This window comes from Camellia sinensis, chromosome 2 (genome assembly GCF_055761805.1).
Source record: "Camellia sinensis isolate YWXY chromosome 2, ASM5576180v1, whole genome shotgun sequence".
NCBI lineage: Eukaryota > Viridiplantae > Streptophyta > Magnoliopsida > Ericales > Theaceae > Camellia > Camellia sinensis.
The window spans coordinates 187,953,342-187,971,557 of record NC_138962.1 but is presented as its reverse complement, the minus strand read 5'-3'; the positions used below and the strand labels follow the sequence as shown (position 1 = coordinate 187,971,557).

Sequence of the window (18,216 nt, the reverse complement as noted above, 5' to 3'; positions counted from 1 at the left end):
GACGAAACTCATGAACATAAAGAAAATGAATTAATATTTACTTCGAATAATATATCAAATATATTTTTATTAATTTATTTTATTTTTTTATTTGTGCTTGGTGTTTATGTGAATTTATATATTTGAATGATGAAATTTATTATTAATATAAACATTATTTTACATTTCATTTATAATTCTCCCTTTTTCTTTCTTTCTTAATATTCAAATTAATTTAAATTTAACTTATGTTTTTTTTTTCAAGCTCAAGTTAGAGCTCAAGTTTCTCTTCTACTTGACGAGCCAAGCTCAAACTCTACTTTTAAGCTTGAGTTCAAGTTTGACTAATTCTTGGCAAACCATGCTTCATCACCAGTAAACTTGGCTTAGTTCGACTTGTTTGCAGTCCCATTGCTATTTTGTATTTAGTTTTATACTTAAAATTACACTTATTATTTATTTATTTTAGATACAAATGTAATTTGATAAAAAGGTTATCAATTTCTGATTAACTTGATTATTTTTTATAAATATATTCCACTCAATATAATAAAAAAGTAAACAGTTTTGAATTATCGAAATGAAACTCGAAATAAATTTCATCAACCGCACAATCATAAGGAGACGGAACTAGAAGAAGACTATGGGGGGCCATGGCCCCCCTGTTTCTGTGAACATTATTGTTTTCTATAGAACTTTAAATATATATATATATATATCATTTTATATATAAAATGGCCCCCAGTATAAAAAAATATGTATGTCATTCTACTTCTATCTTGAATTTTCTTTCTATTTTATATCAAAAAAAAAAAAAACTTATTCATCCTATTAGAAATTGCTTCTACGGTATTTAATTTTTTTTTATGTGTATATAATTTATATATCTATTTGCACCCATTTTTGTAACTCTTCTGTTGATAGGGAATGAAAAGTTGCTTATGACATGTGATAGTGAAATCAAAATGAAGTCTTTCAATAGTCAAGGGGTTACGTGTGTGAAAGACTTGATCATGTGTATCAATTGGGTGAGAGGGTGAGCTAGTTATCAATTGGTTAATTGGCTTGGTGGATTGATTTATAGGGAACCACATTTGTGAATTGGAAAGCTTTCCTCTGTCGATCATGCTCATTAATTGAAGGGAAATTGTGTGATGATGTGGCTGGAGGTTTAAAAGTGGAGTTGGGTTAAAGATAAAAAGTTTAAAGAAGTAAAAGGGGTTACAAGCAGTTATGGGTCTTAGTAAAATGTTTTCCTCTGTCAAAGGTAATGCTAGAGATCATGGGGGACATGTGGTAGATTTGTGTGAAGTGCTGGAAAAAGATGAAGAAGCAGTTGGAGCAGTTGGGAAATGATTGGCCAGGAAATTTCAAAGCCTTATTGACAGGTGGTCTAGTCAATTGAGGACACGTGGCTAAGTTCAAGTTGGATAGTTGGCATCAGAAAACAAACGTCATTAGGGTTTATGCCTATGGGTTAGCATTGGATGGTGGAGTAGTTACTGGCAGTGATCATGGACTTAGTGGGCAATCCTTCAAGAGGAAGCATGAACAAAGTGGGAGTCTTTCTCTATCGAGGGAAGGTTAGAAGGGCTTGTAGGCAAGTGATAACTTGAAGAAGGGGTAGTTCAACAGAAAAAAAGTAAATGTCTAATGTGATTGGAAGGCGTAGAAGCCAGGAAGCAGTTGCAACAATTACACAGCAGCAGTTGCAGATTGAGGAGATCATGTGGGCGTGGGAAAGAAAAAGTATAAAGGTTAGAAATTTACAGAGAGAGGGGACATCAACAACAATATAACAACTTAGGTTTTAGATTCGGAACTAGTTCAGGTTATAACTTAGGAGTAGTTTCGTTCACAATAATTCATACTTCTTGAATGAACATATGTGATTTCAATTTGAAATTGTATTCTGTTTGTTTAATTTACCTTGTTACTATTAGTGGATATAAAACAATTTGTTTTCTTCTTGTTTATTTTGTTACCACCAATTGATCCAAAGAAGTCCTCATTTTTTTGAGACATTAGAACCGAAATCACAATTGCCCGATTTTTTCTGATTTAAGTTGTTCAGTTTGAATTATTACTTGGTTGCTGTCAATTTAGACCTAACACAATTTTTACTAACAATATCATATATATATATATATATATATGTATATATTTATATGTGTGTTTTGTATATGTGATAAAAAAATTTATTTTTCTTTTAACCCCTCCAATAATAAAATCTTAGTTCCGTCCCTAATGGTAGTTGATCCGGACACCCGATTATCTAAAAAAAAAAAAAAAACTAGCCTTGGGATAGTCACAAGGATAGGAATGGCAACGGGCCGGGGCAGGGCCGAGGATCACCCTCCCCATCCCCGATCCCTGAAGCTACAAACTTCCCTGTCCTCGGCCCCAATCCCCGGCGGGGAACCCCTTACCCCCCCGGCCCCGCTCCCAACGGGGATCGGGTTTCCCCGGCCCCGAAAAATCCCCGTAACTCTCTCTCTCTCTCTGTCTGTCTAGCTTTCTCTTTCAATAACAAATCATCATCAACAACATCATCGATCATCAAACAACATCATCGATCATCAACATCATTTTCATCAACAAAAACATCATCAACGACAACATCATTAAAAAAAATAAAAAAAAATTGAGACAGATCTGGCGGGAGGGAGGAAATCGATGGTGGCGGTGGCAGGATCTTCTCAGATCTACTATGGTAAAGAAGGAGGAGGTGAAAGGCAATGACGGAGGAGCTGACGGAGGAGCTGACGGAGGACGAGGCCTGGCGGAGGAGGAGCCGACAGAGGACGAGGCCGCGAGAGACGACGGAGGAGGAGGAAGAGGCGACGGAAGAGGAGGCGATGGTGGTCTAGAGGAGCCGACTGCGTCTGTGTGAAGAGAGGAGAGAGAGAGAGTGTAAGAGAGGAGCTGCTGTTTAACCAAACCCTAAACATATATATAACATATATATATGTATATATAAATCGGGGCTAACTGGGACGGGGGGCGGGACCGGGGATGAAATATGTATCACCGTCCCCGGCCCGAATGTCACCGGAGATTTATTTTTGAATACCATCCTCGGCCCGTCGGAGATATTTTTCGGGAAAAAACCACTTTTATCGGGGACGGAGGGTCGGGTTCAAATTGCCATCCCTACACAAGGAGAGTAAAGAATGCAACCTAAAAATTAATCCACCCTTTAACGTCGTAATTTCCCATATGGAAAGTACAGACTGGCCACCCGAGCTACGCTCAACTGTTAGTTTACAACATCAGAAAATCTATCAAACAACCAAAATAGCAGTTATTCATAATAAAACTGAGAAATGCCCATATAACAAGGAAGATTCAGGAAAATTGTAAATGTTAGGTTTGGGGTGGCTCTAAATTTTCAAGTGCTTCCCAAAAAGATAAGAAATAAGAAATAAAAAATCAGGTTATCTATTTTCTGCAGCTTTTCAGCAATTGAAACGGTTCAACATTTTCATGAGCAATAAGTATTGCCTCATGGGAAAGAAATCCCATATCATAATCTCATCCAAGTGTAATTTCCAAACAGAGCTACATGAAATTTAGTACAATCCACAATTTAAAGCTTTAGGAGTTGAAATAAAAAGAAGTAAACCAAAAAAATACAGTAAGCAGCCACAATGATTATGAGCCTCATTATAGTCATTCATGAATAAATCCTACTCTCAGCGTTTAATCGAATTTTGCTCTAGATTTTTCAAAAGGGAATGAGAAAATGTAACAGCTTCGTAAACTAGGTTATCAAAATCATAAGGAGTCCGATTATCATCACTCCATTCCAAAATGAGTAGTCTACAACCATTACTCAGAGAGAGAGAGAGAGTAGTCTAAAACCAATTTTTTTTTTCAGAACTCAAAAAGGCGCAATTCAATCATTGCCTCTTTCCTTTTTGGGGAATACCATGCTACCACTTTCCCCGACTGTAGGAGCCTGAGGGAGTAGTTCAAGCTGTATATGAAATCTTCCATATGTATTCCTCGTTTCCCAGACGATGATGAATCAAGCAAAAACTTGGAATCTACTCGAAAGACAATTGGCCCTGCAACCTGCAAAGGCAAAACCATGTGATCATCCTATGGCCTGACTGTTTGAGAAAACTAGGCAAATGGTCTATCGGAGTTCAATAATTTTCATTGAAGCATTTCCGTCAATTTTGACTCATTTCTCTCTTTTTTACATAGTCCAAAAGGACATATGTGTGACTCTTAGAAAAAAGTATCTTCTCCCATGGTATATCACCGTACATCACATGGTAAGTTCACTTAATCCTTAGCAATGAAAAAACTATAAATAAAACAAAATTAAAAAAAAAGAAAAGAACTAATTCAAATTATGTATGGACTCTCCTCTTCATATAAAAAACTCTGGCCAAAAAAAGGACATTCCATGGATTTTTTTAGCACAAAAAAGGAGAGTCTCAGTGCACGAGGTTCTCACTCTACGTTACATGGACTCTTCAAAATAAATCAAATACCAATGTCAAACACCCGACACTTAGACAAAAGTGTAGGATATGTATCTAATACTTTCCATCGGACAACACACACACACACACACACACACACACACACATATATATATATATATGAATTTAACCCTATCATTACATATATATGATTGTATAATTGCTCTAAAATGAGTAAAATACCTTTTTGACACTAAATGTCACATGTAACATAATTTATCTTACATAATAGATTAAAAATATACAAATATGACCATTTTTTGCTGATTTCACGTACCCTTAAATTTGAGGTTTAATAGTTCCGACCTCAAGATACACACCCGCACCCACACCCGACACTAGTACTCAAGTCCATGTAACATAACTCTCACGAACTAAATTATTTTGGTGACTAGGGCTTCTGGAAGTACTCTTCATCAGGTGCGAATTGTTTGTGTTAGATAGCTTGATATACATTGTTGGACGCATTTTTTAACAACTTAAGCTTTTGGGCCAATTGTTGATTTAACATGGTATTAGAGCTCAGGTTTGGGGAGGTCTTAGGTTCAAGCCTCTCCCTTTGTATTTGGTTCCCATTTCATTTCCTAACAGTTTAAACTTTGGGGACAATTGGTGGACTTAACAGTTTGAACATTGAACACAACAATATATACTCCAGTACATTTTTTTTTCTTGTACAAATAATAAATCATCATTAAGCGAACATGATTTTGATCCTTGCAATTCATTTTATGATTGCATGTACCAAAAAAAATACATGCAGTATATGCTACGGGTTTCACTTTTAGAATGTATGAGACAATCAAAACGGATATAAACAAAAGTACCTGCTGTTGAAATATCAAATTGAGCCCAGGAGAAGATAGTGGATTTTCTGCATTACTAGATGAAGAACTCCTGAAAATTTTGGATACCCTTTCAGCCAAAGCTGAAGCTGAACAGATATCCAGGCGAGCATCGACCCGAGTGAGGTCCCCATACAGCTTCCTGAATTTCCCATGTTGGAAAGTATAGCAAACCGAGCCAAATAAATCAGCACAAAAAGGGCTTCTTTTCTTAGCACCCCCTGAAACGCTGTCCCCATTTCCCTTCATCTCAACAGCCGCTGAGCTCTCCCCACCTCCAAACCACGCCGCACAAGTAGCACCTAAAGTGTGGGATTAGAAGATATAAACGTAACTCAGAGGAGACACTTTCTCCAGAAACAAAACTAAAAGAAAAAAATTAAGAGGGATATTCAATGATAGTTGAGGGGTGTTCGTGTAATTGACCATCTAAACTTCATATTTATAACATATCTTTAACATCTGAATGTAAGATATATCTTTACAACTCAATTCAATTTGGAAAAAGGCAATTTTGATTTGAGATTCAACAACTATGCTTGTAATATGTGAAGTAAAACTTTTGAGGCCTTCAAGAGCAATTGGAAAGCTAAAAGGGTGAAATTAAAAAGTATATTGATGCTTGATTTCAATAACCTCCTATTTAACAAAGGCAAATCTCACAATAAGGTTTTTAATCCCTGGTTCTACTAAATCATATCAATAAAGCCAAATCATCTCTTCATTTGAATATCTATTTCTGATTCCTATAGGGAAGCATCTGACCAATCAAAAATCTCAAATGGATTATATCAGTTCCAGCACTCAGTTCATTAAAGCTTTCAGCTTAATTTGTTCTGTTTGTAACACTCTTTATTGATACCATGGCCATTTCAAATTCTTTAACTGCAAGTGGCATTGCTCATTTCAGTTCTTTCATTTGATTTTGTAAATTTTACTTGTTTTTCAACCTGCGCTCCAACATTTTTTAATTCTGACTTCTCCTGCAAACTTCTAGAATATTTGGAAGTATGACTATCATTTTTGTCGTCAATTTTTAATTTCATATCCCATAACGTTTTCGAATCGATCCTCAGCAACTCCTATTGGTTCAGTAATTCAACCAAAATGCCAACTTTGATAACTTCATTATAATAGGCCAAAACTCCAGTATCAAATGAATTAGTATAGTTCTATAGCATTACTATTAATTTTTTGACTCAAAAACAGAACACGGCTACTAACATCTGTATAAGAGATAGCATATCATTCCCAAGTCCCTTAAAAAGGGTCAACCCTATAGAAGTCACCCAGATGCTGTACTCAAGTGACACGCCTTAACTCACTGATGTTGGATCATTACATTCTTCCCCACCCAATCTCGTGATGCCCATCATGAATTGACCCCTTTGGAGTTGGCCCCATCCCTAAAAATAATGAGGGTCCCTCACCCAATCTCATGATGCACCATCACAGATTGACCAACATTGAGGGTTCCACATGTCTAATAAGGTTGTGATGCACTTGAAACTGATACCAACTTTCATGAGAGGGAGGTTGATGGCACAACGCACATGTTTTGTGGCACTAGCTTGCTCGCCAAGGCACACACAATGCACAAAGCAAGCACAAGCACATGCATTGGCTCAGAATACTAAATTGAGGGATGGTGAGCACTCAGCAGTGTGAGTCCTCTACCAGGTAGCCCTAGTAGCAACGATAATGAATAGTTTTGTAATAAAAAAAGCTCCATGATGAAGTGACACTAAAATCCAAGTGCTTTTGGCTAGTATTTCCTGAAATAGCACTTCATTGAACAGGAGGCCATTGTAAACTGTGCCATATACAGCCAACTTGATGATTGATCAGTGATGATTGATAACTGGATGCATATCATTTTATTTTTTACTTTTTCCTATCCTGATTTGTTAATTAAAAATATTTAGGGTCTGTAAATCTTGATGTGTCTTGTGACACAAAAATAGGGCACATCATGCAACAAACCCAGCTATCTTTCACAGTACAATCAATAACATAATTTAGCAGGGAAAGGCAAAAATTATAGGTAACATGAATAAAACTCTAAGAAATGTTCATAGTTTTCCAAAGATTTAAATCTTATCTCCAAATTATGATATTTGAAAAAGGAGGAAAAAGAAAACCAGTGGAGCAATTTTAGTTCACACCAGACGGTTTGTTATTAGAAATTATTCATAGAGCTTACTCCAATAAGAATAAATGAAGAACAGGACATAAATCTCCATGGCTAAGATATGGCTCATGAATACGCATTAGTTTGAAAAGCCAGAGAATAAGACACGTGGCAAACAAAAGGAGCATGCTACACACTTAAGACTAAGAGATCAATCTGTACTATAGTAAATAAGCAAGATAAAAGAAGGATTTGATTGGAAATGAAAAACAAAACTTAATTTCAATCGAAAACTTCTTGTATTCATTAAAGAAATAAAATAAAAAGAGAACTAGATTTACATGAAAGAGTATTTCATAAAATTACAGAATTACCAATAATTCCAGAAATTGCTGCATGAGGTTCTTTAAGACGAACATCATACGCAGGCTGCCGAAATCGACCCTTCTCTGTCTCTATGATGAGATCCTCTTTCGTCTCCGGTTGCCTCCAAAGATCTTTGCTCTTCTCATAAGAAAAGGCAGCTTTTGCACATAATCCAGGCATTAAGGCAAGGGGTACCTCACCATGACTGGGATGAACAGGCTCAGGATGGCCACTGTTTTTGTGTAAACCAAAACGATATCGCAATCCAGATTCAGAAACAAGGGAAGAGCAATCGAGTGAAATGGACTCAGGAACATCCCAATATTTTCCATTATGGTCTATGTAGAGCTCAGGCCATGCTGCCTCCATTGTAATATCATGATTAGGAAGCTGAATGAACAAGTGAAGGGTTTAAGGAGAAAAGGTCAAAACTCTTTGAACCCAAAAATAATTAAATAAAAATGCTACTGAATGTAGTACTGTTAGTACATCAGATATGTGGACCCAAAATGCCTGTGTGTGTATCCATCCGTATAAAATGCAATATATCATTTGATTTGTTTTGAGGTTAGATTAGATATGTAGATAAATAATTAGACCAATATATATAAACATATAAAGAAAACCATGAATCTTGAATTCTTGAGGGAAGACAGCAATGAATCCACCATCAGCATTGAATTAAGGTTACAAGCCAAGAAGCATGGAAACAGAATGTATATAAAACTAGGTAGAATGAAGCTTCCATTTTACATTAATCACTTTAAAGGAGAAATGAATGTTATCATCTAAGAAATGCAGACATAGACATGAACACGACGAGGAGATAAAAACAAGACAATTTTCAAAATTTTAAGACAGAGACATGAGACACGGTTTTTTCAAGGAGATATGCTCTTTGCCTCTCTCAAATGAATTGTACGATACATATTAGGAATATTGAAAATTGAACATATTATGGGGAAATTTTATTTTTATTTTATTTTATTTTTCAAATTCCACCTTGTTTTAAAATAATGCCTGTCCAAATACGAGACACACATGTCCCAAAACATGACTTGTGAAAAAATAATGATAAAAATATTTAACAAGCCACGTTGTGTGTCCGACACATGCCCCATGCTGGAGGTGTGTGACATGTGTCGAACACAAATGCGGCGGTTAAAATGGAGTATCCATGCTGCATAAGTTACAAGAAACCACACTTTCTCATTTGAAAATTCCCAAGTTCTATAACAAGTTAACAACTCTCCAATCACACTATGTAAATATTTACTCTCTCTGTCCCAAAATATTAGTCTCTTATTCCATTTTTCATTGTCTCAAAATATTAGTCCCTCTTCAAAAATCAAGTACAAAAATAATATAAATTTCCTATTTTGCCTTTCTTTTAAATTCATAAATAATATAAAAAGTACAATTATGACATTGATATTCCCTAAAAAATGTACTATCAAAGGGTAATTTTGGAAAATCAACTTTTTTTAAAGTACAATAATTGTACTATCAAAAAAAGTTGGATTTCCCAGAAGGGACCATTATTTTGGGACGGAGGGAGTATATAGAGTGGGTGTTTGGGAAGTTCTTATTTTAGTAGGTTTTTTTTAGTTTTTGATTATTTTTGGAGGAAATTTTTTTTGTGTTTGGGAATATAATTGGATTTTTTTGTAATTGGATGTGATATTTGTGAGAGAATAAGTGAAATGATTATGGGTTTGATGTGATATTTTGTCTGGATTTGTTTTTTTTTTTTTTTTTTGGTTTTTAAAGCTATTTTGTCTTTTAGCAAAAAACTAACAAAAAAAATAAAAAACTCTTCCCAAACACCACCAGAGGTGACTTAACATCTCACAGAATTCTTGTCTTAGTCATTGTGTTAAAGACCACTACAAGTGACACTCATTCCATTGTATAAGTGCAGGCTGAGAGCAAATAATTTAGGTCCAGTAGCTACTTCTGGACCCAAAGAATCTACCATCCAAGGGGCATCTCTACAAACTGAATAATAATGTAATATTGCATAGAGAAATTAGAGTTTTAAAAGATACATTATGGTCAGAAAGCAGACATATTAGCCATATCCTTTAGTGGCTAAAAGGTTCTAGTTGAGGATGCTGCTAAATTATGAACTAGTTATTGAGAACAAGGGAAAATAAGAAAACAAAATTAAACCCAAAAAAAAGAAGGAAAAAATAACATGGTCTGGGGAAAAAAACAAATTTCTCACTGATACTATACTATCTTATGGTAATGAAGACCGGAAATGCTTGCCTTGTGAAGCAGCATGGCCCGGGTGCCGCGTCCCTTCCTCTCTCCTTGTGCTTCTGTGCTCAACAAAATGGATGTTGCAGAAGACAAAGATATCTGAGAGCATAGACCAAGTGAATAAAGGGACTTGTCCAGGAAATGCTTAGCGACATCTTTAAATGCAGGCAGCTCCCACTCATCATTGCTATATACTTCTGCTTTAATGGCAGAGATCAATTTCTTTGGGCGGAACTGTGCTACTAATCCAAGCCACCTATCAATTAAAAGATTATGCAACATACGATTAAAATCCCAAGCTTGGAAAATGCAAGGCGAGACAGAAAATCAAATAATAATCCTTGCAACTGTAATTTACCCATTTTTTGGGTACAAGATGTGTCTAAAGTGGTAAGGAGATCAAACTCCAAACAAGTAGATCACAGATTTCACAAGCTTCATGATAGAAAACTTGTTGGAGGATCATACATTATGGTTTTTGTATTTGAAACAATCAGAAATTTTCCATGGACCTACTAAATGATGTTACCCTATTTCACACCAAGTAACCCAACTCTCAATGACAATCTGCCAGAAACTTTCCATTCAAAAGCATTTGGGAAACATCAGTTAAGGAAAATAGAGGCTAAAATACATTGTACAACTAGTATTCAATTCTAGACAAACATATGTGCTCATTGAAACTAGGTGAAGCTTGTCATTTTCTAAAAGGTTGTTTGGGAAACTAGTATGAGTAAAAAGAAAGGAACATAAAAGAAAGCATAATGTTATCTTTTTTCTTCTTGTTTGGATAATTTAAGAGAGAAAAGAGACAAGAGTGTGTATTCCTCCCCTCTTGTTTGAGAAAAGAAAAGAAAAGAAAGTTTCCACTTGTCCTAAAAATTTAACAGGTGCAGTAACTCTTATTTCTTTTCTCTCGAAATCACTCCACTTTTGCATAGATTCAACAAGTGGCTTTTAAGTGATTTTGGTTTCTTCAATTTCTCTTTGTTCATGTTGTAAGGTGCTAACCCAATTTTTGACTTCTCACTTTCTGATGCCTTCTATTGAATTGTTAACCACCAACTCATCTAAAAATTTAAGTTAATAGAGAGAGGGATAACACAAATATTTGTGTCCTCAAAACGCCACCTCACGTGCGGCCATACTCTCCTTTTTAAGCAGCTCAAACACGTGCAAGTAAATATATATATATTTTTTATGACCAAGTGTCTGGACCAGCTTACATGCATATCGACTAATCCTAGGACCCACACAAAGCGTCCCCTGCACATAGATCAAGCATAGCCCACGGGCGTGACCCCAAGGAGTTGATAGCTCGTAGTGGGAGTTGAACTTGAGACCTAGAGAGAGCACACCCCAAGCCCCAAGCTACACCCACTAAGCCAACCCTTGAGGTTAACACATGCAAGTAATATAATTATCAAGTGGCAATGAGGTTTAAACAAATGATACGTTGGCTACTCTAATAGCATGTGCAATTATTAACTACCAACTCATCTAAAAACTTAAGTTCAACATGTCAGGGAAAGGGGCAACTTAATTATTCATATCATCAACATGTCCCCTCAATTGTGGTCAAACTCGCTTTAAGCGGGTCAAGCACATACACGTATTATAATTATCGGGTGACAGTGAGGTTCGAACAAATGATCTATTGCCTCCTCTAATACCATGTTGAATTGTAAACAACCATCTCATCTAAAAACTTTTCTTGTAAACTTTAAGTCGGGGTAGCCAATTCAACACCTTCCTTGTAAATCAAACTTGCAAGCAGAGATAATCTCAGCTCAACCAAGCAATGTCAGCTGCAGGGTCTCCTGGGCTAGAGAAATCATTTGCTTTTTTATGTTGTTATCAAGCTCCTTCGGCTGTGTTTGGTTCATGGATTCGGGTAATGATTTGGAAAGGGAATGGGAAAGGGAAAAAGTGCATGAAATGTAACTATATTTTATTCACATTTACATTTCCATTTCCCTTCCCAAATCGATGAACCAAACACTTGAAATATTTTGGGAATTTGAAATTTTGATTGCTAAATCTTCCTACATTTTCTAGCTATCCAAAAAGAGAATAAAAGACAATAAAACCATCTGGGTTTGCCTCTACTATACATTATAGATATACACATATGTTATATATATGCAGAGAGAGAGGATTAAAATGAGTAATTACCAGTTGGAGAATTCTTGTGTGAGGAAGAGAGATTGGAGAGAGAAAGAACCCAACTCCTTGTGAGCAGTGGGAGAGAAAGAGGGTATGATGCCCAGAGGAAACCCATTTCCCATAAGAGAAAGCTGTTGAATTCTAAGGGCTCGGCTAGCTCGAGCGCCGTCGAGCGGGAAAGGTTGGTCTGGAACGTACTTGGCGGAACCTTCTAGAAGGGTCTGTGGGCTCGCAATGTTGAGGTCCCAAAACGCAGAATCCATGGCCGTTCTCAAATTCGCCATCTCTCTCTCTCTCTACCTCTGTGTGCGTGTTGGTGCTTGAGTTCAACTATGCTATAATGGTGTGAAATTGGGAATTCTTTCCTTATCTATCACTGCACTGGTTTTTCAATTTTTTTAATTTTTTGTTGGGTTTTAGGGTCTATAACCGGACATTTGTTTTTTTTGGAAGGGTTTATTACCTTGGTTTTCAAAAAAAAAAAAAAAATTTGAGTTTTTTTTTTCGAGAGAATTTTTTTCATATTTTAATTACTTTAGATATATTTATCGATCTATACTATTAGTAAGGCCGTTTGTAATGATTTAAATAAATATATTTTTTAATTTTTATGAAAATATGTATAAAAAATTAGAGATATGATGTGAATCAAAAATAAAATAAAATAAAAAAATACGCTTTTGTAGTGCACCTCAAACGCTCTAAGTTCATGCCACATAACAATTTTTTCTATTCAAAAATAGAAAGTTATACAAAGAGATAGTACACAAGGTTCAAACCCAAGACATTAAATTTTATTAGCCTCCGTTTGGGAAGTGGGTTAGCTTTTTGGCTTTTTTGACTATATGAGCCTGGGCTCAAAAACTTAGTTTGGGAAGGGCTTTTGGCTTTTTGGCTTTTTTAATTTTTTTGTGAGAGAAGAGTGTAATGATTATGGGGTTGGATGAGATGTTTTGTCTGTTGTGGCTCATGAGCCTATTCTGTCTTTTATGGCTCATTGAGCCAAAAAAGCCCAATGAGCCCTTGCCAAACCAACCTTTTAAGAATATTCTTATCACTTCAGTAATATACCATTTTTTTATAATCTGGTATCTAGACTAATTTACGTGTACCTCGACTAATCACGTGAGACCAATCCCACCGTTTACTTGTAGGGATTCCATTTAAAGCTAGGGCCATGCCAAGCTTATTACTGCTAGTGGGTATTGAAAGCCCTAACTTTTACCCACGAAGCCCATCCCTAGACCCCAAGTTCTCAACTTTTGCCCACTAGACCCACCCCTAGGTCTCAAGTTTTGCTCACTAGGTTAACTCCTTGAGGTTCTTAGGCAATATACATATTATAGTATTAATTTTTTATTATTTATTTTTATTCTTATTTATTTGAATTGTACATGTATCGCATGTACCATTCGCTAGTATACTATGCCATGTGATAGATTTTTCTATCCTAAAATAAAAAGTTATACAAAGAGATGGTAGGTGAGGTTTGAATTCAAAACATTAGATTTCATTAAGAACATTCTTATCATTTAGGCAACATATATATTATAATACCACTTTCTTTATTACACACGCATCACTTTCTTTAGGCAACATATATATTATTCTTACTTATTTGACTTGCACATGCATCACATGCGCTACTTGCTATTACTATTATAAAATGAATAACTTTACCCAGTGTCATGAAGCTTTATTTCCTTATACCATGGGTCCATTTTTCGTGTCCTCAAACCTTATCTCAAAATTTAATAGATGGAAGGAGTCGGATTTCAATTTTTAATTTTAGATTTAATGAAGAAAATTCTTACCACTTCAGTGACACATAATATAATAAATATTTTGTTTTATTTTTACTTATTTGAATTACATACGTATTGTGTGTACAAACCGCTAATTTAATTTAAATACACTTAAATTTTTTTTAAAATATCAAAAATTTAAAAAGTTAAAATTAATTTTAGATAAATTTAAAAAAACATGCAACTAAAAAATAAAGGGTTGTTTGAGATTATCTAAAAAAAGTGTATTTTTTGACTTTTTATGAAAAAAATATATGCAAAAAAATAGAGAGATGATATGGGAAAAATTATCAATAAATCCCAAATCAAGGAATGTTTTTCCATTTGGTCCTAGGGTTTTTCTTATGAACCATTTGGTTCTATTTAGGTGGAGAAGAATATTTTTATTTGATGTGATATTGTTTGAGTTAACATATTTACCCCTTTTTTTGTGGGATTCACATGATTCTGGTGCTGATGTGTGTTTGTTTGGCCGGAATAACGTATTTTTCACATTGGCTTATTTATATGTATTTTATGCGGTTATTTGAGATGGAATTGGTTAAATTGTTGATGTGGATTATGGGTTGTGGGACTTGATTTTGTTACTTTGGGAACTTTGTCATGCTATTATGGGTTCTCGTAGTCGGCGGTGATCTGATATTTTCGTTTCACAAGGTAAGTGTGGTGGCTGGGGTGATGTTTGTAATGAGTTGTTTCATTTTTGGGAATGGGTTTTGTGTTGATGTTTTTGTACGTTTTTTTGGTGGTGTGGGTATTGTGTGCGGGTTTTTTTGTCGCCCAGAGGTTGAAGGTTTCTGATAATGTGGTATTGGGGTTTTTTCTAATGTTTGTTTTTGGTTTTGCGGGGATGGAGGTCACTATGTTATTGTTGTATGCGTACAGCCAAACGAATGCTATCGTTCGACTTCATCAAGCATTGACATTCGCAGAGTTAATCGAGGCGATTTGTGAGAAGTTTGATGGGTTGCCCCCCGAAATGGTGATGTTATTGTTCGCCATACCCGGATATAATAAGTTTAAGGTTGTGTGTGATGAGGATGTGCAGAATATGTTGCCTCTTACTAAGTCTTTTAGATTCAATCATATCGATGTTCTTGTTGAACAATGGAATGTAGGGGACGGTGTCAATCGCAGTGGCATTGTTTGTACGTTTGAGGATGGAAACAGTATCGATGGTGACAAGATGCATGACATGGATGTCTAGACGGATCTGTTACCGTAGTATTGCCAGCATACATCGAAGATGTACTTGTCGGCTGGGTGGGCAAGTGGTGTTACAAGTGTGGGTTAACTTTTTATGGGTGGAGCAAATGAATTTCAGACGGTGCTTTCCAAATACGCTGTCGAGTGTGGGTTTCAATTTAAATATGTCAAGAATGATTCAGTTCGTGTCACAATTGTGTGTAAGTTTCTAGGGTCAACGGGTTGTACCTGGTTGGTACATGCGAAAGTGTTAGCATCAAACGGTATTTTTTGTTTGAAGAGGTTGAATAGTTTGCACATGTGTATTGCGGCTATATGAACGGCTAAGAATCCACGCAATGGGTCCGATTTGGTAGCTGATCTTGTCGCAGATCATGTGCGAGGTCAGCCATTGATACGACCCACTGACGTCATGTTTAACTTAACAAACGACTATGGACTGGATATTAGTTACCGGGTTGCTTGGCTTGGTGTTGAGAAAGTGAGAGGTGAAGTATATGGCAATCATGCTGTGTCATTCAACCAACTTAGGTGGTATGGTGATGCTGTGATAGAAAATAACCCAAATAGTTACATAAATCTCGAGTTTGATCATCAAACCAGAAGGTTCGTAAGGTATTTCATATCATTCCGTGCATGCATAAATGGGTTCAAGCATTGTCGACCGCTGTTATTTTTGGGTGGCACATTTTTGAAGAGCAGATTCAAGAGTAATTTGCTTGTAGCTACAGCCAAGGATGGTAACCAAGGTAATGTCTGTGTTGTTGTATTATGTGACATTTAAATTATCTCAATGATGTTTTCGAAGTTACAACGCAACCGCAAAAACTAAATCACCAAAACATGGCATTCTTAACCATTACTGCCTAGAACATTAGTATCGAAAACATACCAGAGCCCATTACCGTCCAATTTAACAATACCATTATGTCGAATAATAACAACAATATTGACCACTGACAGACCAACAACATGTACACCATTATTCTTATTGCTCTGTTTTCTTCTTTTTTTTGGTTAATTCTTTTCTGGTGGCCTAATGTTGGAGGATTGGTTGGGGGTGTTGTGGTTGTGTCATGTTGTATCAACTGGTATGCCTATTTATTTATTTTCTTATGTATATTTTCTGATTAATATTTTTGACACATGGGGTTGTGTTTGTTGTGCTTTGTTATATTACTCGAACATAGGATTGTTTCTCGTATCATTTGTGATTGTCGACACCGAGAACGCAACAAACTGGGAGTGGTTTCTTCATCAGTTGTCGGAGGTTGTTGATCGTGGTCGGACATTGACATTTGCCTAGGACCATTACATTGGTTTGTTACAATCCATGTCGCATGTTTTCCCATTGGCTCATCATGCATTTTATCGGTTACATCTTCATATGAACTTAAGAGACCGAATGGAATATATAAAGGCCGAAGAAAAATAGGATTGATGCGCAAGTTATTCGAATGTGTGTACGCATCCATTGGGACATTGTTCAACCAAAAAATTGAGGTGCTGAAATTGTGTAGCTCGGTTGTTGTGGGGGGTTTTTTGAAAGATTTGCACCCTGAACATTAGGCTAATGCATATTTCAAGTACGGCTATGGAATGGTATATTTTTCCTATTTTGGTTATTGTTTGTTTATGGCATTGATTGTACTATGTGTGTAGGGGTCGCCAGTACGGTGAGATGTGTTCAAACGTTGCCAAATCGTTTGACAATTAGATCCGAGAAGCGCGTCATCTTCCTATTACGCAGTTGGTTAATGCTGTTAGGGGTAAAATCATGGAGCAAATGTCGAAGCGTAGGCTGAAATCTAGCAATTGGTTTGGCCATATTTGCCCAAAAATGGAGAAAAAACTGGAGGTCGAATACCAAAGTAGCAGAGCATGGATTGTAAGTCAAGCGGATGAGGACGTATACGAGGTTCACAAGCACCTATCAGTATTGATTGATGTAAATCGGAAAACATGTTCGTGCTGTTAATGACAGGTAAATGGGTTCTCGTGTTCACACGCTGTGGTTGCATTTCATAATAGTGGCAATAACATATACGATTTGATTGAGTCTTATCACCATGTTAGTCAATTCAGGGCATCGTATTCCGAGTCCATTCACCCTATTCCGACGATTGAGAAACCCACGGTCACACCTAATGATTACCTCATAGCACCGTTTGCTGTCAAGCGATCGACAGGTAGGCCTAAACAGAAAAGGATTCCATCAAGGGGTGAGGTCATGCAACATATTCAGTGTAGCCAATATGGAAAGATGGGCAACCATAACAGAAAGACATGCAAGGAACTGATATAGCCGCAGTGCATTATGAACAATGATGTTATTCAAATTTACTTCTGTTTTTTGTCTTTTTTTGGAGGGGTCCCATAAAAGTTACATTGTTTTTTTGTACGCTTCAGATTATGTTGAACGTGTTGATGTTGCAATAGCGCACGTCAAATAAAATAACATAAATGTTACCATTTGTCCATCCTGTTCATTTTTTAAATTACATTGACGGCGCTGAGTCATTTTGGATTGTTGCTAATGTTACTTTTTAATTTCGCACATGTGTTTATGATAATACTATCGTGATGGACGATGATGCTAACATGGACAATGTGGTGTGTTTCAGGGAATGTTAGTCCTGCATTTATTGCATGATGTTCAACTACTTGCTCATAGAATATGCGTTTTATGTTTATTGTTTTGATGAAGATTTCTATTTAATGCTGGGAAACCCATATGCATAATGTTCAAAATTCTGTAAGCTATTTTTAATGACGTCTCATTCTGGGGGTAACACATTGGTGTAATGTGCAGGTACTTGTTTTCATAATGTCAACATTATGCCTATTTTGCATTGGGAAAAAATCAACAACATCACCATTACCAAATGGCTACAAAATCATCTTATCACAGGACAACGCACCCATTCATGACATTCAACGTAGACAAACATAGTGCA

General features: G+C 36.1%; 1 protein-coding gene across 1 annotated transcript; it reads right to left on the bottom strand.

Annotated features, from left to right (window-relative positions):
- Positions 1-3,460: 3,460 nt before the first annotated feature.
- On the bottom strand, positions 3,461-12,661 carry LOC114277821 (protein TRIGALACTOSYLDIACYLGLYCEROL 4, chloroplastic). Its single transcript, XM_028219785.2, has 5 exons — positions 12,258-12,661; positions 10,089-10,338; positions 7,826-8,207; positions 5,303-5,622; positions 3,461-4,056 (listed from the first exon to the last, which is right to left on the bottom strand). The coding sequence occupies exons 1-5, from the start codon at positions 12,530-12,532 to the stop codon at positions 3,856-3,858; spliced, it is 1,428 nt and encodes a 475-aa protein (XP_028075586.2). The 5' UTR covers positions 12,533-12,661; the 3' UTR covers positions 3,461-3,855.
- Between the last annotated feature and the right edge of the window lie 5,555 nt (positions 12,662-18,216).